Source organism: Triplophysa rosa, linkage group LG1 (genome assembly GCF_024868665.1).
Source record: "Triplophysa rosa linkage group LG1, Trosa_1v2, whole genome shotgun sequence".
Classification (NCBI taxonomy): Eukaryota; Metazoa; Chordata; class Actinopteri; order Cypriniformes; family Nemacheilidae; genus Triplophysa; species Triplophysa rosa.
The window spans coordinates 12,014,743-12,038,903 of NC_079890.1; the positions used below are offsets into that span (position 1 = coordinate 12,014,743).

A 24,161-nucleotide genomic window follows, 5' to 3' on the forward strand; every position below is an offset into this window, starting at 1 on the left:
TCTCTCTCTCTCTCTCTCTCTCTCTCTGTGTATAAAAATAATTCTGTGATGGTCATGACTCTCTCTCTCTCTTTTTACTGAATTCATATAAAACCACCCACATATTCATTCCTAATACAGAAAGATGGAGAAAAAGAGACAGATGAGAGAGGTAAACAATTACAAAGAAAAAGGAACCCTTGCAACGTGTCTACACCGGGCGCGACACGACGCACGGCTTGTTCTAAAGGGATTGCCGCACCACATCCAGTGTGGACAAGATGTAAAATTATAATGGGTGCTATTGCGTTTTATTGTTTTTGTCGCGCCGCATCCGATGTAGACACGGTGTTACACAAAGTATTGTGGTAGGAAGATGGTTCTGTTATGGTTATCCTTTACAGTAGGATATGATACAAACAATATGATAAAGTATATGAAACAATAAGATAATAATATATACAACGCTACTGAATGATTACCATGTTAATGTATTGTATTGTAATAGTTTTTAAATGAGAACTTCCATGGTACTTCAAAAATACTAAAGTAACATTATGCATGTCCCAAAAACAGTTTTTTGTGAGTGAGAAAATCTATCCTAGAAATCCATAATGAATCGAAACATACGAGGTGATAGAAATGTATATTGTTTACACATGCACATACACTCACACTAGACAATACACTACACACATGCTAATCGTCACTTGCTGAATATTAATGCTGGAAGTAGCTGATTGGAGTGGTGTACTGTACTGTAATTGAACTAGAACGGGTTATACGACCCCGTCTGATTGTCCCATGGAAGATGATATCTGCTGTCGTTCCGCTTTAGAGACAGAGAGATGGAAGAGCTGCTCTCACGTAAGCCTTGTTAAACAGGTAGTTTGGATGGCGAGTAGGGGAGGAGGGTTGTCACGGTACCATAAACATGTCTTACGATACTATACCAGCTGAAGTATCTCGATACCAAGTAGTATCACGATGCTGTGCCATATAATTCAAATCTATACCAAAAACACAGATTTAGATTAAACATTTTGTATTTACTATAGTAAACTGTATTATATTTTGCACTAGAATATGTTGTTGTATTAACTGTAGTAACTGGATAAATTGTAGCAAATACATTTACATTTAGTCATTTGTAAATACTATAAATACTGTAGTATACTTAAATATTTACTATGATAAGACTCAAAAACACTAGTATCTATGAGTTTTAGTAGTTTACTGTAGTAAATACTAAAGTCCACTAGATCATTTTTCACGTAGGAACTAATTCAAATGTGGGACAAATTTCATTGATACAGCAGTCTTTATAAAGGGAAATATTAGGCTTACTTTAAATGCAGAACTAAAACGGCCAGTAGGTGGCGTCAATTTTCTGAGTTAGTGAATCATTTAACCCAGTGGTTCTCAAACTGGGGGCCGTGGACTCCTGGGGGGCCCCAAGATGGTTAAGGGGGCCACAGATTTTGTGGCATTTTAGAAATATAGATATTTATCATACATTTTGTGCAATCAAACATCAGAAAAACAACGCCACCAACCATAAGAATTGATGTTTTAGCATTGTTTAACTGAATATTTTCTTGGTTTAATTAAAATTTTAAGTTTAAGATTATAAGCCTTTATTTGGGGGGCCGCAAAGCAATGCACTCTACACAAAGGGGGCCTTACAACAAAAAAGTTTGAGAACCACTGATTTAACCAACTCGTTCAAATCACCAATTTGAATCATTAACTCATCCGAGACATTCAAAACACATATTCATTTTGGAGATAAACAGGCATATGTAAGTGTTCAAATAAATATTAATGCGCATATGCAACATTAACTACGGTACTACGATACTACAGTTTCAAAAATAGAGAGGCAACGCGGGTATTTTGAAGCTTTAGCATCGCTATGCTACCGTAGCACTGGTACACCGTGCAACCCTAGAGGATAGTGTGTCAACTGAAGGAAAGAGGACGGAGAGCGTAAGTCGTAATTAGCTCGCCGATCAATGAAAGGCCCGATTCGCTAATGAGCCGCTGAGACACTCTGCTGGTCACACTGGGCAACATGGTTTCCTAGGGGAGAGTCAGTGATCACAGGGTCTTGTGGAATCTTACACTTAGGGAGACATACAGGGGTAGTGTGTCTCTTTACCAACAACACAGCGCTGGTGCCCAGTATGAGAACATTCCAAATTTGACTGTGAACCCCCCACTTACACATGTTGGTCTCACACCAGTATCCGTATTTCTAACAGGGCCTAAAGAAATATAGACGTATACAAAACCAGCAGAGATTCTTGATGCAAGCCAGTGTAGGCAAACACATTGTGACATTGTCAAATTGTTTGTATCAAAGGTTCCTGTCCATTAAACCACCCCAAACGTTATTTGGGACATAGTCTCACAGCTATGCATGTTCATAACTATGAAAAATTGTTGTTTAGAGCTGTGTAAAGATGCAGAGTCAAATATGATGTGCGTGTGATCAGCCCATGCACATCCTCCAGAGGTGCTGAGTTATTATAAGCGTTATTCAAGTTGACATTGAGAGGATGTTACTTGAATGTTTGGGAAGCTTGTGTTCACTGGTGTATCTAGAGAGATTAATCTGCATAGAGATCATGCTCTGTGATTGATTAATTCTGCAGAAAATATTTCACCGCCCGAGGAAGCTGAGCACTGCCAGTAAAGAAAGGAACTGCTGACAGGACACACACAAGCTGTAATGGCAGGTGTCTTTGCGAAAAATAGGAAATTTCCATAGGTATATTAGAAGTCCTTCAATTGAATCAATGAGTGAAATATAAGAATAAGTGAAGAGTTCATTTGCAAAAACAGATAACTCAGTTTTGTTGGGTTGTTTTGTAATAATAACTAAAAAACACAGCTAACTAGCACAATCAAACATAATATAATTCAAGTATTGTAATTACATTTTACATTTACGTATATGGTAAACACTAATGTGACTATACATTTTATACATTAGTGTTTACATTTGATCATATTTGCATACCATGGCGATCAAACCCATAACTTTTGCACTGCTGACGCAGTGCTCCTATGGAGGACTAAACCTGCAAAAATTATAAATAAATAAATGTATAAATATATAAACGAATAAATGTAATAATATGAAAATAAATAAAGGATTGAATGGTTTGATAAAACAAAATAATTCGTTTTAGTTATTATTGATTTTAGCTTTAACTTTTCTTTTCATTTTTTAAATTGATTTATTATTTTTTGTGTCCATTTTTTAATTATTATTATTATTATTTATTTTTAGATTATTTTACTTATCATTTCCATTTATTTATTTACACGTTTATTTATTTTTATATTTATTTATTATCGCATGTATAATCTGTATAATCTCGCCGTCAATCTGTAATAAAACATCAATAAATGCACCTAATCTAAATGACACGTAGTCATTTGATGCATGGTTATCGACTTCATTGGCTAAATGCCGTAACTCTCTAGCTAATTGTGCGCCCGCCATAGTTACTTAACGTTATACACGAAGCAAACGATCAGTGAGTGACGTGACGTTAGTCCAAAACAAGTCAAGAGTAATCGATCAAACGCTTCAATCTACGCTGAACCAATAGTAGGCAAGACCAACCCATCTAATTATCATACAAGACACAGAAAAGTAAGAATAAATTCAAGAATAAATAAATAAAAGTGGAAATAAATACATGCGATAATAAATAAAAATAAATAAACGTATAAATAAATAAATGTAAAAAATAAAAGGAAATGATAAATAAAATAATCTAAAAGTAAATAATAATAATAATAAAAATTAATTTAAAAAAGAACACAAAAAATAATAAATCAATTTAAGAAATGAAAAAAAAGTTACAGCTAAGATCAATAATAGCTAAAACGAATTATTTTGTTTTATCAAACCATTCATTCCTTTATTTATTTTCATATTATTACATTTATTCGTTTATATATATATATATATATATATATATATATTATATTTTATTTATAATTTTTGCAGGTTTAGTCCTCCATAGTGCTCCTCCTATTGAGCTAGGAATACCAAATCCATTTTAGTGACATTTCAGAAAGGTTTATTGCAGTTTCTGAATTTTAACCCAGTCTTGTTTTACAAGTATATGTTTATAGCATCATGAGGTTTTCAGTAGCTTGTGTCAGGTCTGGGATGTTGTGGATGAGTGTGAGGAGAGACAAAAGCTCTTCAGTCGAACACCACTTACCCGCCCAGAATGGCTGGGGATTGTTCCTGTGGCGACGGCACATCCAACAGCACACTCAAGGTTGAGGAGCATGTCGTGACTGGGCCACTTTTTGCGTGTTTGTGTGTGTGTCATAAAGGAACAGCAGTGACAAGATTTCAATCTGAAAGCTTTGTTCACGCCAGTGCTTATGAGAGGAACGACAGGTGTTCACTCTGTGTGTGATGTCACCTCTGTTGGAAATCTCTGAGCCTCTCTTACTTTGTCTAAGTACTTGTGGCTCCTCTGTGAGGAGCGGCCAATAGAAAATGAATGTATTAAATCAGAAGGCACAGAAAGTGTTGTTTCGTGGTTGTCTTTATGTAAGAAAATATGAAAGAGAAAGAACTAACGATACTAGAGGACTGAATGGAATCGGTCTTCCGACAAGAATTCCAAGATAGTCCTCCCTGTCATATTTACGTTGATCTCCTTATTCTCTCTCTCTCTCTCTCTCTTCATAGGGATTATGTAAAATCAGCTCAGATTTGTGGTGTATGGCTGCGAAGCATCACCATAACTCACAATGAGATTAGACCAATTTCCCGTAGCAGCTGTGCGTATATACATACAGTGCGTTCATTTTATTTCCAATGTGTAAGTGTTTTGAATAGGAACTCCATTTACTAATTGTCGATCATAATGACACACTAAAATCTTGTCTCCACATCCAGCCGGTTCTTATGCTGAAGTATTCATAAGAGAGTAGTCTTGACTGACAGAGCAACTCAATCTGCATGCCCGGGGTTCATTGGTGTTTAATTTAGTGTACAGAGAGTCTATTCTTCTTTTCTCATATAGCACAGATTTAGCTGGCTCACCATTTCAATACTCGTGCTAACTTGCTTCGTTGCGTCTGAGGAAGTGCAGCATTTTATTTCACTCTCCAGCAGCAGTCTGCTTCTTCCGCCAGCATGATGTGTGAGGAATTCTATAAATTGTCCATGTCATTTCAGCCGTGTGTGTGCTTATATGGTATCGTAACGTGGCCTTGGTATGAGACCATTTTAAAAGCCGTCCTCCTGTTTACTTCTGCGTTGCATATCGACTAGGCAGAAGTCTCGATGATGAATCTTTTCATGCTACAGTTGGCTTCTATTGACGAACCTCTGCATGCGTGCAGATCTGATAATGTCATGCGTAATGTACCGCCATTTAATGTCTGCTGCGTGTGAGGAATTACACCAGTGTGAATGTTACTGGCGGTTTATGAATGTGTGTGTTTATCTGTTTGTGTGTGTGTGTGTTTTCAGCACATACTGTTGTATGAGTGTTTGCAGCTCACCAGAAACAGCAACAGACAGTTACAAATAACTAAAGTACAGCTCAAGTGCCCCCTAGTGTCTTTACAATGAATTGCAATCCACTAAAACACTTGTTCTGGCTGTCTCGGTACAACAGAGTTACATCTCTCCCTTACACATTTTATTCTCATAACCAGAGCCTTAAGAAATAAAACTGTCTTGTAATATAAGAAGATTTTATCTTATTACTAGGTCATAAAATCGCAGACTAGGCCAGAAGGTTTAAAGTGACCGTAATATTTAGGCAAAAGACTATTTGTGTGTTTTGTAGAATGGAAATCCATCAGAACGAATCATGTCTGTGTTTGCTGTCAGGGAGATGATGATCGTATCATTTTGCTTGGTCTCATTAAAGTGTCTCCTTGTCCAATTCTTCCAAGAGAAAATGACACAGCCGCCAAAGCACGTCATAGCCCACCCTTCATGCATATGTGTGTGCGTGCATGCGTGCGTGCGTGCGTGCGTGTGTGTGTGTGCGTGCATGTGTGTGTGTGTGTGTGTGTGTGTGTGTGTGTGTGTGTGTGTGTGTGTGTGTGTGTGTGTGTGTGTGTGTGTGTGTGTGTGTGTGTGTGTGTGTGAGCGTTTCGGTCTGTGTTTCCATATTTTTCCACCACTCACCAAATGCATCTTGCTCATATCTTCCACATCCCACCTGTTTCTGTGACAACTAACACTTCTAGATTTTCTCAGTGTTCCACAGTCAAGATGTTAACCAGATATTACTAATTTTCCAGCGTTTTCTTTCATTTAAGGAACTTGTTATCACTGAGAAATCTGATTGCCTGTCTGTTTGCCTTGGAACACTCTTAGATCAGATGATAAAGAAATGGGCAGAGGAAAGATTTATTGGTCCGATATTGAAGTTTTGTTGCTCAAGACCCTCAGTGTAGTTAAATTTTCCTCAACTTTTTACTCAAAATAGTTTAGGAAAAATAAAAATAGACAAATCGCCAACTCGGAATTATAAGGTTCTGTGTGCATTCTGAGCAGTTTTGAGATATTGAGCTTTAAACAGGGTGTCCGCGGATCCTTAAAATGTCTTAAAAAGTCTTAAATTCCATAATGTCAAAATAAGGCCTTAATTAGCATTAAAATGTCTTAAATCCGCGTTTCCAAGGTCTTAGAAATGCAGTCGAACCGACGCTGTAAAGAAGATTTCATTTTCGTTTTAAAATCATGTACATCTATTTGTCAAGCAGAACAAAATAGGCGCAACCAACTAACAAATAACACGTTCACGGGGGGTTCGTTAGGTGAGTGGACTGGACATTACCACATGGAGAAAAGTTGGAGCTTTAGCCATGGGGAAGTGCAAATTTGTTGCTATGAAATTGGTCTTAAATTTCATTCTGCACGGTATTAAAAAGGTCTTAAAAAGTCTTAAATGAAACTCTCAGAAACCTGCAGATACCCTGTTTAAAGTTTTTGCATTCCATTTGACTTTAGACAGAACCTTTTTGTTTTTATAAAAAGTCTCAACATGAACACAACGTAAAGAAAAACACCATAATGTAAATACCTTGTCACAGAATAAGAATATGTGAATAACTACATTTTGACCAAAAAATTTACCTTATAATTCTGAGGTGACGAAATGGGCACCATTTTTTCTGGGGGAAAAAATCTGGAAAACATTTACATTTACGCACACACGCAAGCCCCTACATTGCATTGTACCATACATTTGTATCAGAGTATGTGCAATCCCTGGGATCGAACCGATGACTTTGGCGTTGCTAGCACCATGCTCTACACTGCAAAAAATGACTTTCTTACTTAGTCTTTTTTTCTTGTTTTCCGGTAAAAATGTCTAAAAATTGTTGAATCAAGATGCATTTTCTTGATGAGCAAAATGACCTAAGAAAATAAGTCTTGTTTTTTTTTGCTCATTTTGCTCATCAAGAAAATGCATCTTGATTCAAGAATTTGTAGACATTTTTATTGGAAAACAAGAAAAAAAGACTAAGTAAGAAAGTCATTGTTTGCAGCGTAACCACTGAGCTACAGGAAAGTGTAGCAGGCAACTTCATCAAAAGTCTCACTTTGCTGCCTATTTATTCTCATTGCTATTTATCCACATTCGTGTGGATGTATATTAGCACAGTCAAATGTATTTATCTGGTGGTCTCCTCATATATGTATATATATATATATATATATATATATATTTTCAGTATATTTCAGGATATGAAAGCCAATAAGAACATTTATTTTGGTTGTGTTTTGATTTACAGTAGTGCGGATCTGTGTGCTCAGTAATAATGCTCACCAAACTTGTTTATCTAGGTCTAAATTTAGACCTTCTCACGCCTGTGTGTGTATTCATTCTCAGAAGGCAGGTCATATGTAACAGGCTGTGCTGACATATCACCTCACCTGTAAGAGGAAGTTACGTTTTAAAGCAAGGCGTGTCTTTTCAGGTGCGGCAAAGAGGAAGTCGGCACGTGTTACCGCTTGCTACTTCTGCAGCGTTTTATTAGCGTTTGTATGTATGAGTAGAGGCTTTAAGGGACCCATCATGCCCCGGCTGTGTCCAGGCGATATGTGCTGCTTTGCTCCTTTCTTGTTTGGCTGTGATGGGGCCAGGCAGGGAGATGTCGGCCGTTTGAGAGAAGAAGACTTTTTAGAAACTTCATCGAGCAGTTCAGGAAGAACGACAGGAGAAAGACAGACAATCGGCAGTAGCATCTGCTCAGAGGTTTGAGATACTAGATTCTGTTGGTCTTCCTTAATGTGTGTGACTGACTTTTATGTATTGCTGTCTGTGTGTGGTTTTGTGTGTTTGTCCTTGTGGGGACCAGCCAGCAGTCCTTATGAAGGAAAATGATTCATAAACATTGTGAATGATGCTTATTTGAAAATGTGAAAATGGTTTCCGTGAGGATGGTTTAGGCGTAGGGCATAGAAAACATAAAAAAACAATAGAAGCAATTAAGTTCCCTAAGAAGGCCAAAACAAACTTGTGTGTGTGTGCGTGCGTGCGTGCGTGTGTGTGTGTGTGTTATTTTAGAGAAATAAGGTAGTCTTCGTTTCTGATCTAATTTGTTTGTTTCGCATTGACAGGCTCTCAAGAGAGAGATGCTTTCTCTGTCTCACCCATGTGGTGATCTCCTCCTCTGTTTTTCTCTGTCACCTGCTGATTTATGATTGTCATTGTGTGCTCATGCATTTCTGTATTTGCTCAAATTATGAGTTATGCAGGGTGTGTGTGTGTGCTGTTTTGATTACTGTAACGCTAATGAAAACCTTGTTGTGAATAACAATTCTGCTAAAGACACATAAACGCGTGCGTGTGTATGTACATACATTTATTTTAGAAGAAAAACACTATCCCATCTAATCCTATTTTAGCCTTAAAGGAGCTTCTGCAGAACACAAAAGAAGATATTTTGAAAAATGTTGGTAACAGAACAGCCCCCCCCCTCCATTCACTTCTATTGTAACCAATGCAAGTGAATGGGGGCTGTTAACAACATTGCTCAAAATATCTTCTTTTGTGTTCTGCGGAAGAAAGAAAGTCATAAAGGTTTGAAATGACAAGAGAGTGAGTAAATGATGACAGAATTTTCATTTTGAAGGGGAACTACGCCTTTGAAGAGACGGTTGACCCAAAAATGAAAATTCTTCTGCTAAGCACAAAATAAGATATTTTGAGGAATGTGGGTAACCAAACAACGGCAGTACCATTCACTTCTATTGTATAGACGAAAAAAAACAATGCAAGTCAGATGGTACGGCCAGTGTTTGGTCACCAGCATTCTTCAAAATGTCTTCTTTTGTGTTCTGCAGTCATACTGGTTTAATATGAGGGTAAATAAATGACAGAATTTTCATTTTTGGGTGAACTTTCTCTTTATTAATTGTAGGGCAAAGGGAGCTTTTGATTTTCTGTTTTTCCCCAACAGTGTCACAGACTCAAAATCAAATTTCTCATCACATTCCCAGCAAGACCAGGTTATACAATATCAACATTTAACGACAACTATGAAACCTAACCGACACCTGATTAAGTCTTTTAATCCAAATATTAAACTGAAGTCCAACCACACCAATCTTTTTAGCAGCATGATCAGCATTCCTCCATACATTGCACATACACCTATTTGCATATATCTCATACCACTTCCCCTGATGTCTGAAACAGACATTACATGTCTCAGATCAATGTGGTAACAAAGTGAAATGGATTCATTTATCATGCCATAAACACTAATGTGTGAAACAGCTGGCAGACGCAGCATTAGATGCCCTCTGGGGTGTTGGGGGAGTACATCACTTGACCATTTTGCAGTTCGAAGAACTCTGTCTTTTATGTCTCTCATTCTCTGGTGACTAGCTTCATCCTGTTTAAGACTTGAAAGCGTTTCTCTCCCTTTCTCCGGCTGTCGGCATCCCTCGTCGCCCCCTGGCAAGATGCACGCTGGGAAAGCAAACACTCACGCTAATGTTGTCCTGGTTTCAAGTAAAGCTTTTAAAGACAGTTTTACATCAATTTACGTCTGAATTAAAAAAGTTTGATGCATTACTGTACTGTACTTTATATTTCGAAGCAGTACTGTACAGTACTGTAACCACATATTTAGGACTATGTGGAAGTCAGTCATTAGGAGGGGTCAATCCCCCATGATGTTATTGTCAATATCAGGTTCACAATAACATGGTAATATTTTCAGAGTATATTTAACATCACCCATATTGCATATGCACAACATTTTCCGAAAAATAAAGTAGGATTTATTATAATTGTTTAGAAATATTTATTTAACATGTATGTGTGCTGTAGTTCCCATTAGCACACACGTCTGACACCATAACTGTACGAATCTTGGCTTCTTCAAGGCAACACCTCAGAGGTACTAAATTCTCGCCTTTGGCAAGTTTAGTCTTTAATTATATGGCACATGCACACACATCCACAAACACTCACATAGATATGTACTGCTGGGGCTGTAATCAGTTCATTAGGTTAATTACTAGCTGTGAAAGGGACTCATCGTCTCTGTGGGCGCTTTGGGTAATTGGTCTGGCTCTAACTCAACTTTAACCAGACTGTGCCTTCTTACCCAGACGGTCTCATTGGACACATACTGTATACATGCCACATACAGAGTCTGGAATCAAACATCTCTTATTAACAGCTCTTGAACAGCGGCTCTCAGCCTTCGCAACTCCAAGGACGCCCTATTGACTGTTTACATGCCTTGTTCCATGGCTTTCACAGAAAGAAGCATTCTGTAACGTTATGTAAATGAGAAGTTCGACATTTGCTGTTGAAGATTAAACTCTTACACTCGCGGTTTCTGCCAATCTCATATTAATCTTGAGTACCTATAGAGTAGTATTGCATACTTCGTATCTTTGAAGAGTATTTAGTTTGATCACATTTATAAAAGATAGATACAGCTGTACGATTATTTCCGAAAGCATACGGCGTGTGCCGGGGGGAGGGCTACATAATACGCCCAAATCGTTTTTTGACAAGTTGACCATTTTACTCATGAGAAGACAGCACGTTTAACATTGTAAAGAAGTCAGAATGCATGAAACACCGTTGCACATCCCCTTTAAGGGAAAGTAGTTGAACATATTTATTGTTTTTTGAAGAACATTTATATGCAAGAAAGGTTATTACAGGCATGTTATTATTCACTCTCTTTTGGTCACACCTTTGGAACACTGTTTGAATGACAGCTGTGTTTGCAGACAGCTCATTGGTGTTCACATGGCAACTAAAAGATAAGAGTGATTGGTTGAAATTAGGCTGTCAGTTTATTGTATGTTTTGGGTGATTGGTTTCTGCTTTTATTAAGTAATCTAATCAGCGCGATTGTGTGGTGATATGACCGCTTCTGCTGGTTTATTATCAGTCTGGTCATACGACATGGTTTTAGATGTTTTATATGCTGTGAGACTTATTATATCTAACACATCTGTGCGTGATTGATAGGACGTATAGTCATTTTTGAACAAAACTAAATATTCTGTTCGTTTAGATTAAAAGATTAATCCTGCATAACTCTTATATTATGAAATATAATAGGAGACATGTTGGAAATGTTTACATTGATCTTGTCATGAAAGCAGACATTAAGCTTGTAAAGCAAAAAACATAGATATATTGTAATAGTCAGAATGAATCTTATGCTAAAGTCTCACTTTGTGTGAGGAACAGACAACACAATCTCAGGAATTTGTAATTTTTGTATAAGGTGGCTAATGCATTTCTAACATCTAATTTGTATGTTTTGCTTTCATGTCAGTGACATTAGGTTTAGGGATGGGGTTTGGGGATTTATATTTTTGTACAATTCACATTGTGCCTTGTAAAATATGCAATTGAAAATTTCGGATTAGCTGCATTTCATCATGTATGTCTATGATGTACAGTACATGTGGTAAAATATCCCACCAGAGTGGCTGAAGCATAATGATTGGTTTCTATTGGCTTTATTGCTTTAGGATCCTTTGTTTAAGGACCCTGCTATACTTTTCTTTTCATTTTGTCTCATGCTTTCTTTACGTGTTTGGTGGCGTAATCGCTGTACATCCCTCTCCTTCTAACATAAATCGTGCAGTTGCTGAACTGGGTTGGAGATGAGTTATTTAGTCTCATTATCTGTGTAATGACACATGATTGTCCTAATGGCTGTGCTGCTTTGACTAAACCAGCCACTCACATCCACATTAACAATAACTCGGGGGTCAGGAGACAGTATATTAATATCAATAGTTAAAAAGGATAAATTAAATCTCTCAATAATATTTTTGTGCAATTAGAATATTATTTTTGAACGTTTGAAAATGAGTTTTCTTTGTCTGCAGCCTTTGATGTAACTGCTGAATATCACTCTAAAAGACTGAGGACATTCTTGTAGTGCCATCAGTCAAACAGCATTGGCGTGACCTTATTTTGTGGATCCAGAATGACGTGACATTCACGGCTCACTGGTTAAAAAACTCCAAGGGAAAATGGCAGATTTTTAAATGATGTACTTTTAAAGACCCATGAGTAGGCTGAGCGACTGCCATTGAGATGGACGTTAGCATATTCCATCTTGCTGAAAAGAATCATGGGATATGGAGTTCCAGGGCTATGGGGTGCACTGCAGATTTTGTGTCCTTCAGAGGAATGAGGGGACAAAATAAGAGGAGGAGGATGAAACAGACAATGACGTCATAAGGAAAAAAGAAATGACAGGGGGAACTGCAATGACGCATTAAGGAGGAAAAGAATAAGGAGAATATAGAAGCTGAGGGTGAGGAAATAAAGCGAAGGAGAATGAAATATTAGGTAGGAACTGGGGTAGAGATTAAACAAAAATAGCAATCATTGTGAGAGAATGTCTGTCCTTAGAGCTCTGAGTCACCATTCTGACATCCCTGTGTGTGTGGGGAGAGGGGGGGGGGTATGTGTAGGTTTGGCTATACTTCTGAGCACATTTTAGGTGTCCCTAAGAAGGACATTAATATTATTAGCCTGACTAAAACAGTTGAAATCTATAGGAGGTCCTCAACAATATAGTAAAACAAAGCAACGTGTGAGTAAATGTGTAGGTGTGATGCAACATTGTCTGGACGCCTTACCTTGTGTGTGTGTGTGTGTGTGTGCGTGCGTGTGTGTGTGTGAATGATGAAAGTGAAGTGTGAGAATCTTCATATTTTATGAATGTTGAAGCTGCTCTGCTTTGAAGAGATGCAGGTAGTGATGTCTGGGTATAATGTCTGTCTCTTCAACAATGTGCACGATATCATTGAGACATGCAGAATTAGCAAGTGTCTTTCACAAACAAGAGCATAAATACGCAGTTTTTACCGATGCTGTGTGTTTTGTACCAATGTTGTGTGTTTTGTACTGGCTGTCACATCGTCAGAAAGAATGGTTTCAAGTTTAATGCTCACGGGGTTGCGTATCCGCTATCGTTTACCAGCATTTATCTTTTATCACTCTGTGGTGCTATTTGCTTGAGGGAACGTCATAAAAGCAGAAGTATTGGTTGCCATAGATCCACAGACCTTTCCTTCATCACATAATTGACCCCTCCCCTCAAACGCAGATGAGCCAATGGCAGCCGAGTATCAACACATTAATGTCATCATGTGCTGCAGCAAGGTATCAATGGCTAAAAACGGTAAAGTTAGCGAGTCCATGCGAACATACAAACCTGAATAGCTAACTGTTCTCACGTCATGTTCATTGCAGATCAAAAACACATGAACGAAGGTCTACATGTCAGTGCATCTCCATATTAAACTGGTTAAATGTAAATGAATTGAATCTTACCTTGCGGAACATGAACAGTTTTGTCATTTGCGATCATGATGACCGGCTTCTCCCACTTGCATCCCATTTGGTAAGTTTTACTTTGAGGTGTTAATTAATACATTAACTAACAAACATGCACTAACATGTAGTTAACCTGGGCGGTTTTAACACATGAATCCTCATGACTCCAGTATTACCCAAGGTTAGCCCTTTCATGGCTGTAGCCAGGGTTTGAAAGTTAGTGAGGTCTGTGGTGGGGTGTCAATAATTATACCTAATAGGCCTATTACCAATAAATCCTATAAATCATTCAACTTCAATAAATATAATGAATAATAAAGTTAACAAGTGATAAACTTATTATGTGGTTATAAACGGGGCTTGATAGCTAGTGGTTTACCAAAATAACTAATTGTTCCGTGCGGGTCTCAAACCAGTGTCTGTTCTATCTGTCGATAGAGCAATCCTTGAAGTCGGATAAAAATAAAATAACAAAAATGTTCCCGTAGGTTGTTGAAAAATAAATGCCTGTACGATATGATATGTGATGTGAAAATGTAGAAGTTAGTTTGGCAAAAGGTGGATTCGTTTTTGCACAAATATTTTTTGTGCTTCCGACGCCCATGATCCTAATTATTGGCAGTTATTTAAAAGGACACATTTTCATTACAAAAATTCACAAAAAAACTGACTTAAATTCTGGACCTTTAACAGTGAGGGGTGGGTTGTTCGAACCACCCGAACCTCCCCTGGCAACGGGCCTGTATTGGCTGTGACAGAACCCCATCCTAACTGACAAGAAAAAAATGATAAAAATGAAATGAAAAATGAAAAAAAATTATGATACTCTTTCTTTCAGTACACAGTATCGGTTGTGGTATACTATGACAGACTATTGGGTGCGAAACAATTGAATCTTGCATCCCGACACACCGTTTATGAATCACCACGACATGCTACGACACACAAATCATGTCAAAATTGGGCTGAATTTGTGTAGTCTGAAGGAGGCGTTAGACACTCACACCTCAGTATTCACATACAGTACATGTATGTATCATCTTTTCGTTTACATATGAAGAGTTCAGATGCAAAACCCTCTAAAAGCCACATCCGTCAAAAATGAGATTACGATGTTGAGTGAATGCTCTCCACACATAGTATCAGTTACTCAAATAATTCTGGAATTACTAAAGTAAATGTAGGAGCATGACGCAAATGATCATTCAAACAAAAAGTTGCCTGACGGATTTAGAGGGATTTAAAGGGATCTCTTTATATATTGTTTGTGTTGAGTTGATTATATTTTATGCATTAATGTATTCCTAAACCAAAAGTATGTTTAAATAAATGATTTTTTTATTAATGTCAAGCTCTAAAATATTTTACTGGGTAGCAATTTTTAGTTTTTGTGAGAGGGAGGGGGGCCTGTGAATATTGTTGAATACAATAGAGAGCCTTGGAGTCAAAAAGGCTGAGAACCCCTAAATTAGGGGACCCCCCATATGGCATTAGGGACCCCCTATAAGAAGTAAAAAATACACTTAAGGGGGTCCCTGTCACATTTACGTCTGTTTCCCTATTTAGTTTTCTCCGGTTTTTGCCATTGGACTTAATTTTGCCACGATCCCTTACCTGTACCTCCTTTGTTTAACTCGCGCCTGTTAGTTGTTATCGTCATCACTTGTAGCCTACACTATTTAGCCACTGCCTTTTTCATTTGTTCTTTGTCTTGTCTACTGTGTGGTAAATGCCTTCTTGGAGTTCTGTTTATTTGTATCGAGTTCTTTCATTAAATTTATTCTCACTGTGGATTACCTTCGTCTCCTTCGTCTACCGAAACCATAACAGTCCCTCAGAGAAATTTATTAAAAAAAGACAAATCTAAAATTTGTGCTAATAAGATACAGTAAATACTGTGAATAATTAATAAGTATGTTTTAGGTGACTTGTCGTTTCTGTTTAAAAATATAAGCGTGTGAAGTTGTGCACTTATTATTTTTAGGGTAATTATTATTTGGATAATTGGAAAAAAGGTTTGATTCTGTTGCATAGAACTGAATGAAGAATAATATATTTAGTATGTCTTACAATATTTTCTATTACATTTTTGTAAGATCATTACAGTCATATTTGAACAGAAAAGAAGACATTTTGAAGTATGTAAGACAGCAAACAGTTCTGGGGCACTTTTGACTACTATTGTATTTTTCCTACTATGGTAGTCAATGAGGGGCAAGATCTGTTTGGTTATAAGCATTCTTCCAAATATCTTTCTCTGTGTTCATCAGAACAAAGACATTTATACAGATATGGGACAACTCGAAGGTGAGTAAATGATGACAGAATTTTCATTTTTGGGTGAACTATCCCTTTAAGTTACTATATTCACAGACATTTTTCAGCTCTGCTGAGAGACTCTTTAGGGTGAAGGAAATGAGACAGCTGTTGAAGGGGACATTCAGAATGTAACAGGTGACTCACTGTGTATAGATCTCTCTTTCACACACACTTTCTCCATTTCCTCACATCTCTTCTCCTCCGTTTCTTTTGATTGCTTACCTACTTATGTACGTCATAACTCTTGGCAGATCGCCAGGCGAGGTGACGACTCTGATTCCCTTAATGATTAGGAACAGCCATGCAGCATGACAGACGCTAACGCTATCGTTTCCTCTCACTTCTGACTGATTGAAACACTTCTCACTTCAGCACAGCAGACAGAATATGTTTCAGCACGTTTAGACATGGACAGACATTGGTTGTAATTCGATTGCACTGCATATCCGACACGAGGTACAGCTAGTTTCAGAGTGTAGTGGATTTGATGACTTGTTTAAAGTCCTTTATCGGAAGGCTGAATCCAGATTGGAGCATCAAGGTTTATGACAAAAGTTGGAGATGAGTTGATGACATGACTGTGTTTGAGAGGTTCACAGTGAACTTTATGGAATGTGGCCAGAATTGTTGCTAGGCAACGCAGAGCAGGTTTTACTGTTCCCTAACCTTGCTTTACCCTAATTCCTGTTTTCTTATAAACAAAGCCAGTTTAGAGGAAAGGACGTAGGAGGAAACAAATGAAAAGAAAAGATTATGAGTACAAACTGATTTTTAATTATGTTTGTTACAGTAAATCTGTTTCCTGCTTCAGATAAAATGTGATCAGAAAGAGACTCGAACAGCACATTCGACAGTATTTTAATGCACCAATAAACTTACATAAGCCCTCGTAAGTCTTTTCCCCTGCGGTCAATGACAGTGTTGAAATATAACTGTAGCACTTGTACTGAAGTGATAAACTATTGTTACTGCACTGCAGAATTGATAAAGGTATAGCTCAGAATAAATGTAATAATTTACTCCCCTTCTTGTTGTTTTAAGTAAGGGATAATGTACAGGCAGCCGGTTGTTATCGCAGAAATAAACCCCCCGACTGTCATGGCTCTGCTTCCTTAGTCATGTTTTTCTTGGTCCTGTAGCAGAGCCATGACAAAGCCTTAGGTTTTATGTGAGAAGACCATGAGATGTTTGTTTTTTGACATCTCATGTGTTTTCTCAGGTCTTGTCATTGGCCCCGCCCCTCTCGTTTCCTGTATTGTCTCCCTCTTGTGTCTTATGTTCTACACCTGCCCATGCTCGTTATCCCTCGTTTGTCTTCTCTATTTATACCCTCATGTTTCTTTGTCTTGTGCTGTTGGATTGTTCATGGTGTTCTGTATTGCGTGTCGTATACTACGTCGTGTCTATGTATCCAGTTCGTCCCACGTCATCTGTCTTTGTTTCTCAGGTAGTTTCTTGTCTTGTTAATTTGATTTTTCTTTGTTCTCGTTTTTGCTCCCTTTAGGGAAGTTTTTGTTTGCCTGTCTTATAAATATTCTTAGTTCAGTTTTCCCCATCGTGGGTGTTTTGCTTTATCCTTTTTGTCTTGCAAATAAAGTGTCTTGCTTACCACGTCTTTGCCTGCCTGCGTTTGGGTTCTCGCCACGCCAGTCGTGACAAAACTAACAGCAGAAACGAACCCAGCAGGCATGAACGGTTCCCTGCGAGCCCGCCAGACTTGTTTGTTGTTTGGGCTTCAGCAGGGGGATCGCGGGATCAGAGATTTCGCTCGGGAGTTTGTGGCTGCTGCGGGGGAGACTGAGTTCGGTGAGGCAGAGCTCAAGGTTATTTTTAACAGCTGCCTCACCGAGCCTCTCAAGCTGGGCCGAGGTGGAGATGTTGAGCTCCCCGTGGTTGGGTGACATGATCAGTACGTGGTCAACCGGGATGATCCCTGGCCTTTAGTGCCAGACTGGGTATCCACTCCCTTGGCTACTGTCCCGGAGGATCGCGTCCTGGCCCCCTTACCCTGGGGAACTCGGCACCTCCATCCGCCTCACCCCCCGCAGTAACTCCACCACCAGCTAGCCTCCGTGGTAGGCGTGGACGGAGGGAGTCGTGGGACTCCCCGTCCGACTCCTCCAACAGGAGCTAGTCGTGTCCCCCACCGCTTCCTGCAACAACCGGCCACACGTTGTTGTGGGCCGGTCGAGGAAGAAGAAGCGAGGAGGGGGACACGCCAGTCCGTCGCAGCCAGCGTCCAGTCCGGTACAGCCGGCGTCCAGTCCGGTGGTGCTAGCCGTGCTGTCCAGCCGTGCCAGTCCGGTGACAGCCGGCGTCCAGTCCGGTGGTGCGGCCGGCGTCCAGTCCGGTGGTGCCAGCCGGCGTCCAGTCCGGTGGTGCTGCCAGATGTCTGTCCAGTGTCCAGTCCGGTGCGAGCCGGCGTCCAGTCCGGTGTCCAGTCCTGTGTCCTAGTCCTTGTGTCTTTCCAGTCATGTGTCCAGGCTGGTGATCCAGCCGGCGTCCAGTCCGGTGATCCAGCCGGCGTTCGGTCCGGTGATCCAGCTGGCGATCCGTCCGGTGCAGCCGGCTCCAGTCGTGTGCGTGTAGTCCGGGCAGCCGGCGTCCTAGTCCGGTGGTCCAGCCGGCAGTCCAGTCCGGTGGTCCAGCCGGAGTACCAGTCCGGTGACAGCCGGAGTCAGTCCGGTGGTCCAGCCGGCGTCCAGTCCGGTGGTCAGCCGGCTCCAGTCCGGTGCAGCCGGCGTCAACCCAAGCCGGCCTGGTCCAGCCGGCGTCATCCCCAGCCGGCTGATCCAGCCGGCTCAGCCCTGTTCCAGCCGGCCTTCCAGCCGGCGTCAAGCCCTGTCCAGCCGCTGCCGTTCCAGCCGGCGTCAAGCCCTGCCCAGCCAGCCGGCCCCGGGGAGACCCCCAGGGTCAAGGACTGTTCCCCCCAGGACTCCTCCTACGTCCCCTTGGACTACGCACCCTCAGGTGCAGCCGGGGACTGGGACTTCTCCCCACCTCCATGGACTGCCCCCTATGGGCTCTGGTTTGGCCCCTCCCCCCCTCCCATGTTTGTTGTTTTTATTGTCTCACCCTAGTCCCTTTGTTATTTTGTCTTGTCTGCCTCTTATTCTGTTCTCCATGTTTTGTCTGGTCTTGTCTTTGTCTCAGTCTTCCTTGTCTTGTCCGTCTACCCCTTGGTGAGCACCTGGAGGTGCTCATTAAAGGGGGGGCTTCTGTCATGGCTCTGCTTCCTTAGTCATGTTTTTCTTGGTCCTGTAGCAGAGCCATGACAAAGCCTTAGGTTTTATGTGAGAAGACCATGAGATGTTTGTTTTTTGACATCTCATGTGTTTTCTCAGGTCTTGTCATTGGCCCCGCCCCTCTCGTTTCCTGTATTGTCTCCCTCTTGTGTCTTATGTTCTACACCTGCCCATGCTCGTTATCCCTCGTTTGTCTTCTCTATTTATACCCTCATGTTTCTTTGTCTTGTGCTGTTGGATTGTTCATGGTGTTCTGTATTGCGTGTCGTATACTACGTCGTGTCTATGTATCCAGTTCGTCCCACGTCATCTGTCTTTGTTTCTCAGGTAGTTTCTTGTCTTGTTAATTTGATTTTTCTTTGTTCTCGTTTTTGCGCCCTTGAGGGAAGTTTTTGTTTGCCTGTCTTATAAATATTCTTAGTTCAGTTTTCCCCATCGTGGGTGTTTTGCTTTTTCCTTTTTGTCTTGCAAATAAAGTGTCTTGTTTACCACGTCTTTGCCTGCCTGCGTTTGGGTTCTCGCCACGCCAGTCGTGACACCCGACAGTGTGATCAGGACCCAACGTGAAGAGGAGGATCTTGTATCACACTGAAGGGGCTTATTTCGCAGACCTTCCGCAAGGAAAAGCCGTTTAGTTTCGGTTTTAAAGTAAGAAACGACGTTCAAACGGCACGAACAGGCAAATTGGTTTAATCATTTGTAAATATAATGTCATATATGTTATTAAAAGACATATTTATAATTCATTTTTGTGTAATATTCAAAATGAACAGTTTTTGTAAAAAACTGCACCTCTCAAAATGATTTGCAGCATCCGGGTTACAGGGTGTTATTAGTTTTGAGCAACCCTTGGAATGTCGCGACTGGCCAATCAGAATCAAGCATTCAAATGAGCCATGTAATAAACATTCTTAACGTTTAGAACCTTTAAATCGTTAAACTTTTTAAGTTATGTACAGTTCAGGGACTGACAGACTTACTATAGTCCCAAATTCAATTCAATACAAATCATGTTTTATTATATGGAAAAGAAAGAGGGTTATTCCATGCAAATGCAATAATGGTGGTTTAAATATCCACGTAAAGTCTCGCTTAAAGTTTTTAAAGCTTTTTTGTGTTTTTAAAGCATAATTTCTATAGTCCGTTAAGTGAATTGTCACATCCATAACCGTCCATATTCTTCATAAATGGAGACATGAAAATGGAAAATTAATACCTATTTTATGTTCTATAAAGAACGAACCTTGTTGGGTATTATTGCTTCTAGTTTTGCTCATTTTAATTCACAGAATTCCTGCGAACTATGTTGTCTCAAAAACTTGTATCCTTTATTGCACATCCATAACACATGAATTTTTCTCTCTTTTAAAATATAAAACCTGTGCATAGACTGATATTTTTCTGATGTCTGGTCTCATCAGGGGTTTATTGAAATATTTGCAGATGATTCAGTATATTGATTATAAATACATTCTCTGAGAATTTATATTTCAAGTTTTGACTGAAAATGTCACATCCATAATGCTGGAATTGCCCAACAATGAAAGTGAATGGTGACTGAGGCTGTCAGTCAGTAAAAGTCTACCTTTTATGTTCCATCGTAGCAGGTCATATTGGTTTGAAACAATAATGAAAAGTAAATTTGTTTGGACTGCTTTTTTAAAGCAAGGCACCTCAAGAGTTTCTACTCGTTGTTTATTGTGCTTTAGTATAACAAGCACGAGATTTGAATTTCATGCACCTGCAAAGAAAGCAAGTTCATAAACACCAGTAAGGACTGTGAAGCAGTTTCTAAAAATAGCACGTTCCACCATGGCATGAAAATGTTTCATTATGAAAAATGTCCACACACACATGAACACACATTTATATAAACAGATGTTGTATTTCATTAGCTGGCTTGTGTGCTAGTTTAACCTTTTCTCTCTCATTCTCTCTTTTTTATGTAGAAGAGTGTGAAGGAGGGACTTCTATTGAAACAGACCAGTTCTTTTCAGAGATGGAAGAGGAGATATTTCAAACTGCGAGGCAGGACTCTTTACTATGCCAAAGATGCAAAGGTAACAATAGGGGGCACTGCCTCCTTTTAGGGTAAATTGACCCCAATAGATTGAGGTTGATTGCTTTTGGTGGGTCTCTCAGAAACATGTTGCTGTTTTGTTACAGTCTCTCATATTTGATGAGGTCGACCTCTCAGATGCCAGTGTGGCCGAGACCAGCACCAAGAACATCAATAACAGTTTCACAGTAAGCAAATCCCCCACCGTCTAGCTGTCCCAAAATCTAGTGAGCATTTTGAAAAATCTCACCAATCTCACCAGGTTTCCAGTCATTCATTCATTATGGCCGTTTTTAACTTTGTTTCTCTTTCAGGTTATCACTCCATTCCGTAAGTTGATGTTGTGTGCAGAGAGCAGGAAGGAGATGGAAGACTGGATCAGTTCTCTGAAGTCTGTGCAGAAATGGGAGACTTACGAGGTCAGTTTTTAAACCCTGACCGCTGACCCTATCCACCCTTTACTTAAGAGTTCAAATATGTGCATTAAAGGGATAGTTAACCCAAAAATGACATTTCTGTCATGAATTACTCAACATCAAGTTGTTCCAAACCTGTATACATTTCTTTGTTTTGTCAAATACAAAGAAAGATATTTAGAAAATGTAAGCAAATGAAATTTCTGAGGGACCACTGACTACCATAGTAAAACAATTAAAATGGTAGTAGTCAAAGGTGCCCCAGAAACTTTTTGTTTTCCTAAATTCTTCAAAATATCTCAATTTGTGTTCAACAGAACAAAAAATGTGCAATATTCTTTTTTACTACGGTAGTCCCAGAAATCTAAGTTGCAAATATTCTTCCAAATACCTTTCTTTGTCTTCAACCAAGCAAAGAAATTTACACAGGTTTCAACTTGAGGTTGAGTAATTCATGACAGAATTTTCATTTTTGGCTGGACTTGTCAAGGATGAGGTGTGGAGAGAGAACCCAAGCGCAGGCAGGCAGTGAAGGGGTTAACAAAAGACTTTATTCAAAAACACAACACAAAACACCCTCGATGGGGGAAAAACAAAACTAAGAGTTATAACTAAAACAAGAGACTTCCCACGAGGGGGCAAAATGAAAACAAGACAAATAAACCAAACTAAAGGACACGACCAAACGTCTTAAATCATAAAGCACAAAACTCACGAAACACGAACAGGGCAAGGACTAGGAACACGGGTGAGAGCACAAACATAATCCACACAGTACAGGCACCAAACACATACAATGCACGAGCACAAGACAAAGAAACAAGAGGGTATTTATAGGAAACACAAACGAGGGATAACGACATGGGGCAGGTGTGAGACATTAAACACTCAGGGAAAGATAACGAGGAAACAAGAGGGATGGGAACAGAGACGAGACACTGGAAAAACACATGAGAGGTAAAAACATAAACATCTCATGGTCTTCCCACATAAAACCCAAGGACTCTGCCCCGATCCCACCACAGGACTAGAATTTCATAAACAAGACGGTGGGACCGTGACAGAGCCCCCCCCCCTTAATGAACACCTCCAGGTCGTTCACCAAGGGGTGACTGACAAGACATGACAGACTGGACCAAAGACAAAAACCAGACAAACATGATGAACATAACAAGGGGCAGACAGGACAACAAGACCACAGGATTGGGATGAGATAATAAAAATAACAAACAAGGGAGGGGGGGTGGTGCAAAACAAGGGTTCAAAGGGGGCAGTCAAAAGGGGCTGGGAGTATTCAAAACAAGGGACATAGGCAGGGCAAAGACACATCGAGGAGGGCGAGTGAGGGGAAATACGATTCCGCAGTACCCGCTGCACTCGCAGACAGCTGCTGAGTCCTAGGAGCAGCTAGGAGGACGCCTGGCGGTGGACACAGTCTTGTGACTTCCCATGGGAGTCTTTCCCAGGGACCCGCACCAGGAGTGGGCCGGTGAGCGGCTGGTAAGAGGCCCGGCTGGACAGTGGCGCGGAGGACGCCGGCATTTGGAATAGGCCCGGCTGGACAGGGCCTCAAATGACCGCCAAAGTTGCGGGGTGGAAAGGCTGAAAGCCAGCGAGACCCTTGCACAGGCGCTCCCGTAGCGCCCCCGAGGCTTCGGAATAGGCCAGGCTGACTCAGGTGGCCTCGACGGCCATGGGCTGGAAGCGGCTGGACAGGCTTGACGCCGGCTGGAAGGCCGGCTGGACAGGGCTTGACGCCGGCTGGAAGGCCGGCTGGACAGGGCTTGACGCCGGCTGGAAGGCCGGCTGGACAGGGCTTGACGCCGGCTGGAAGGCCGGCTGGACAGGGCTTGACGCCGGCTGGAAGGCCGGCTGGACAGGGCTTGACTGCCGGCTGGATCCCCGGCTGGACGACGCCGGCTGGATCACCGGCTGAGACGCCGGCTGGATCACCGGACTGGACGCCGGCTGGATCACCGGACTGGACGCCGGCTGGATCACCGGACTGGACGCCGGCTGGATCACCGGACTGGAACAAGACTGGACACTGACTGGACCAAGACTGGCACAAGACGGACGCCGCTGCACCGGACTGGACACTGGACGCTCGGTGCACCCGGACTGGACGCCGGCTGGATCCCGGACTGGCCCGGACTGGCCAGGCTGACGAGGTGCTGGCCGGACACATGACTGACGACACAGGCGCTGGACACAAGACTGCCCGACGACAGAGACTGGACAGCACGGCTGGAGACTGCACCGGACTGGACAGCAGACCTGGACACAGGAC

At 40.8% G+C, this 24,161-nt stretch overlaps 1 protein-coding gene across 8 annotated transcripts in view; it reads left to right on the forward strand.

The window, feature by feature from the left end:
• The window catches only part of si:dkey-172j4.3 (diacylglycerol kinase delta), a 79,097-nt gene that overhangs the window by 36,116 nt on the left and 18,820 nt on the right, over nt 1-24,161 (forward strand). For 4 of the 8 annotated variants that reach the window (XM_057320536.1, XM_057320789.1, XM_057320706.1 and 1 more), the window contains exons 3-5: nt 21,346-21,456; nt 21,563-21,643; nt 21,770-21,874. In XM_057320536.1, coding sequence (XP_057176519.1) covers nt 21,346-21,456; nt 21,563-21,643; nt 21,770-21,874 — 297 coding nt within the window. Of the gene's footprint in view, nt 1-7,981; nt 8,247-21,345; nt 21,457-21,562; nt 21,644-21,769; nt 21,875-24,161 lie in introns of those variants that run through there. The other 4 variants (XM_057320218.1, XM_057320284.1, XM_057320452.1 and 1 more) reach the window with 2 other exon arrangements.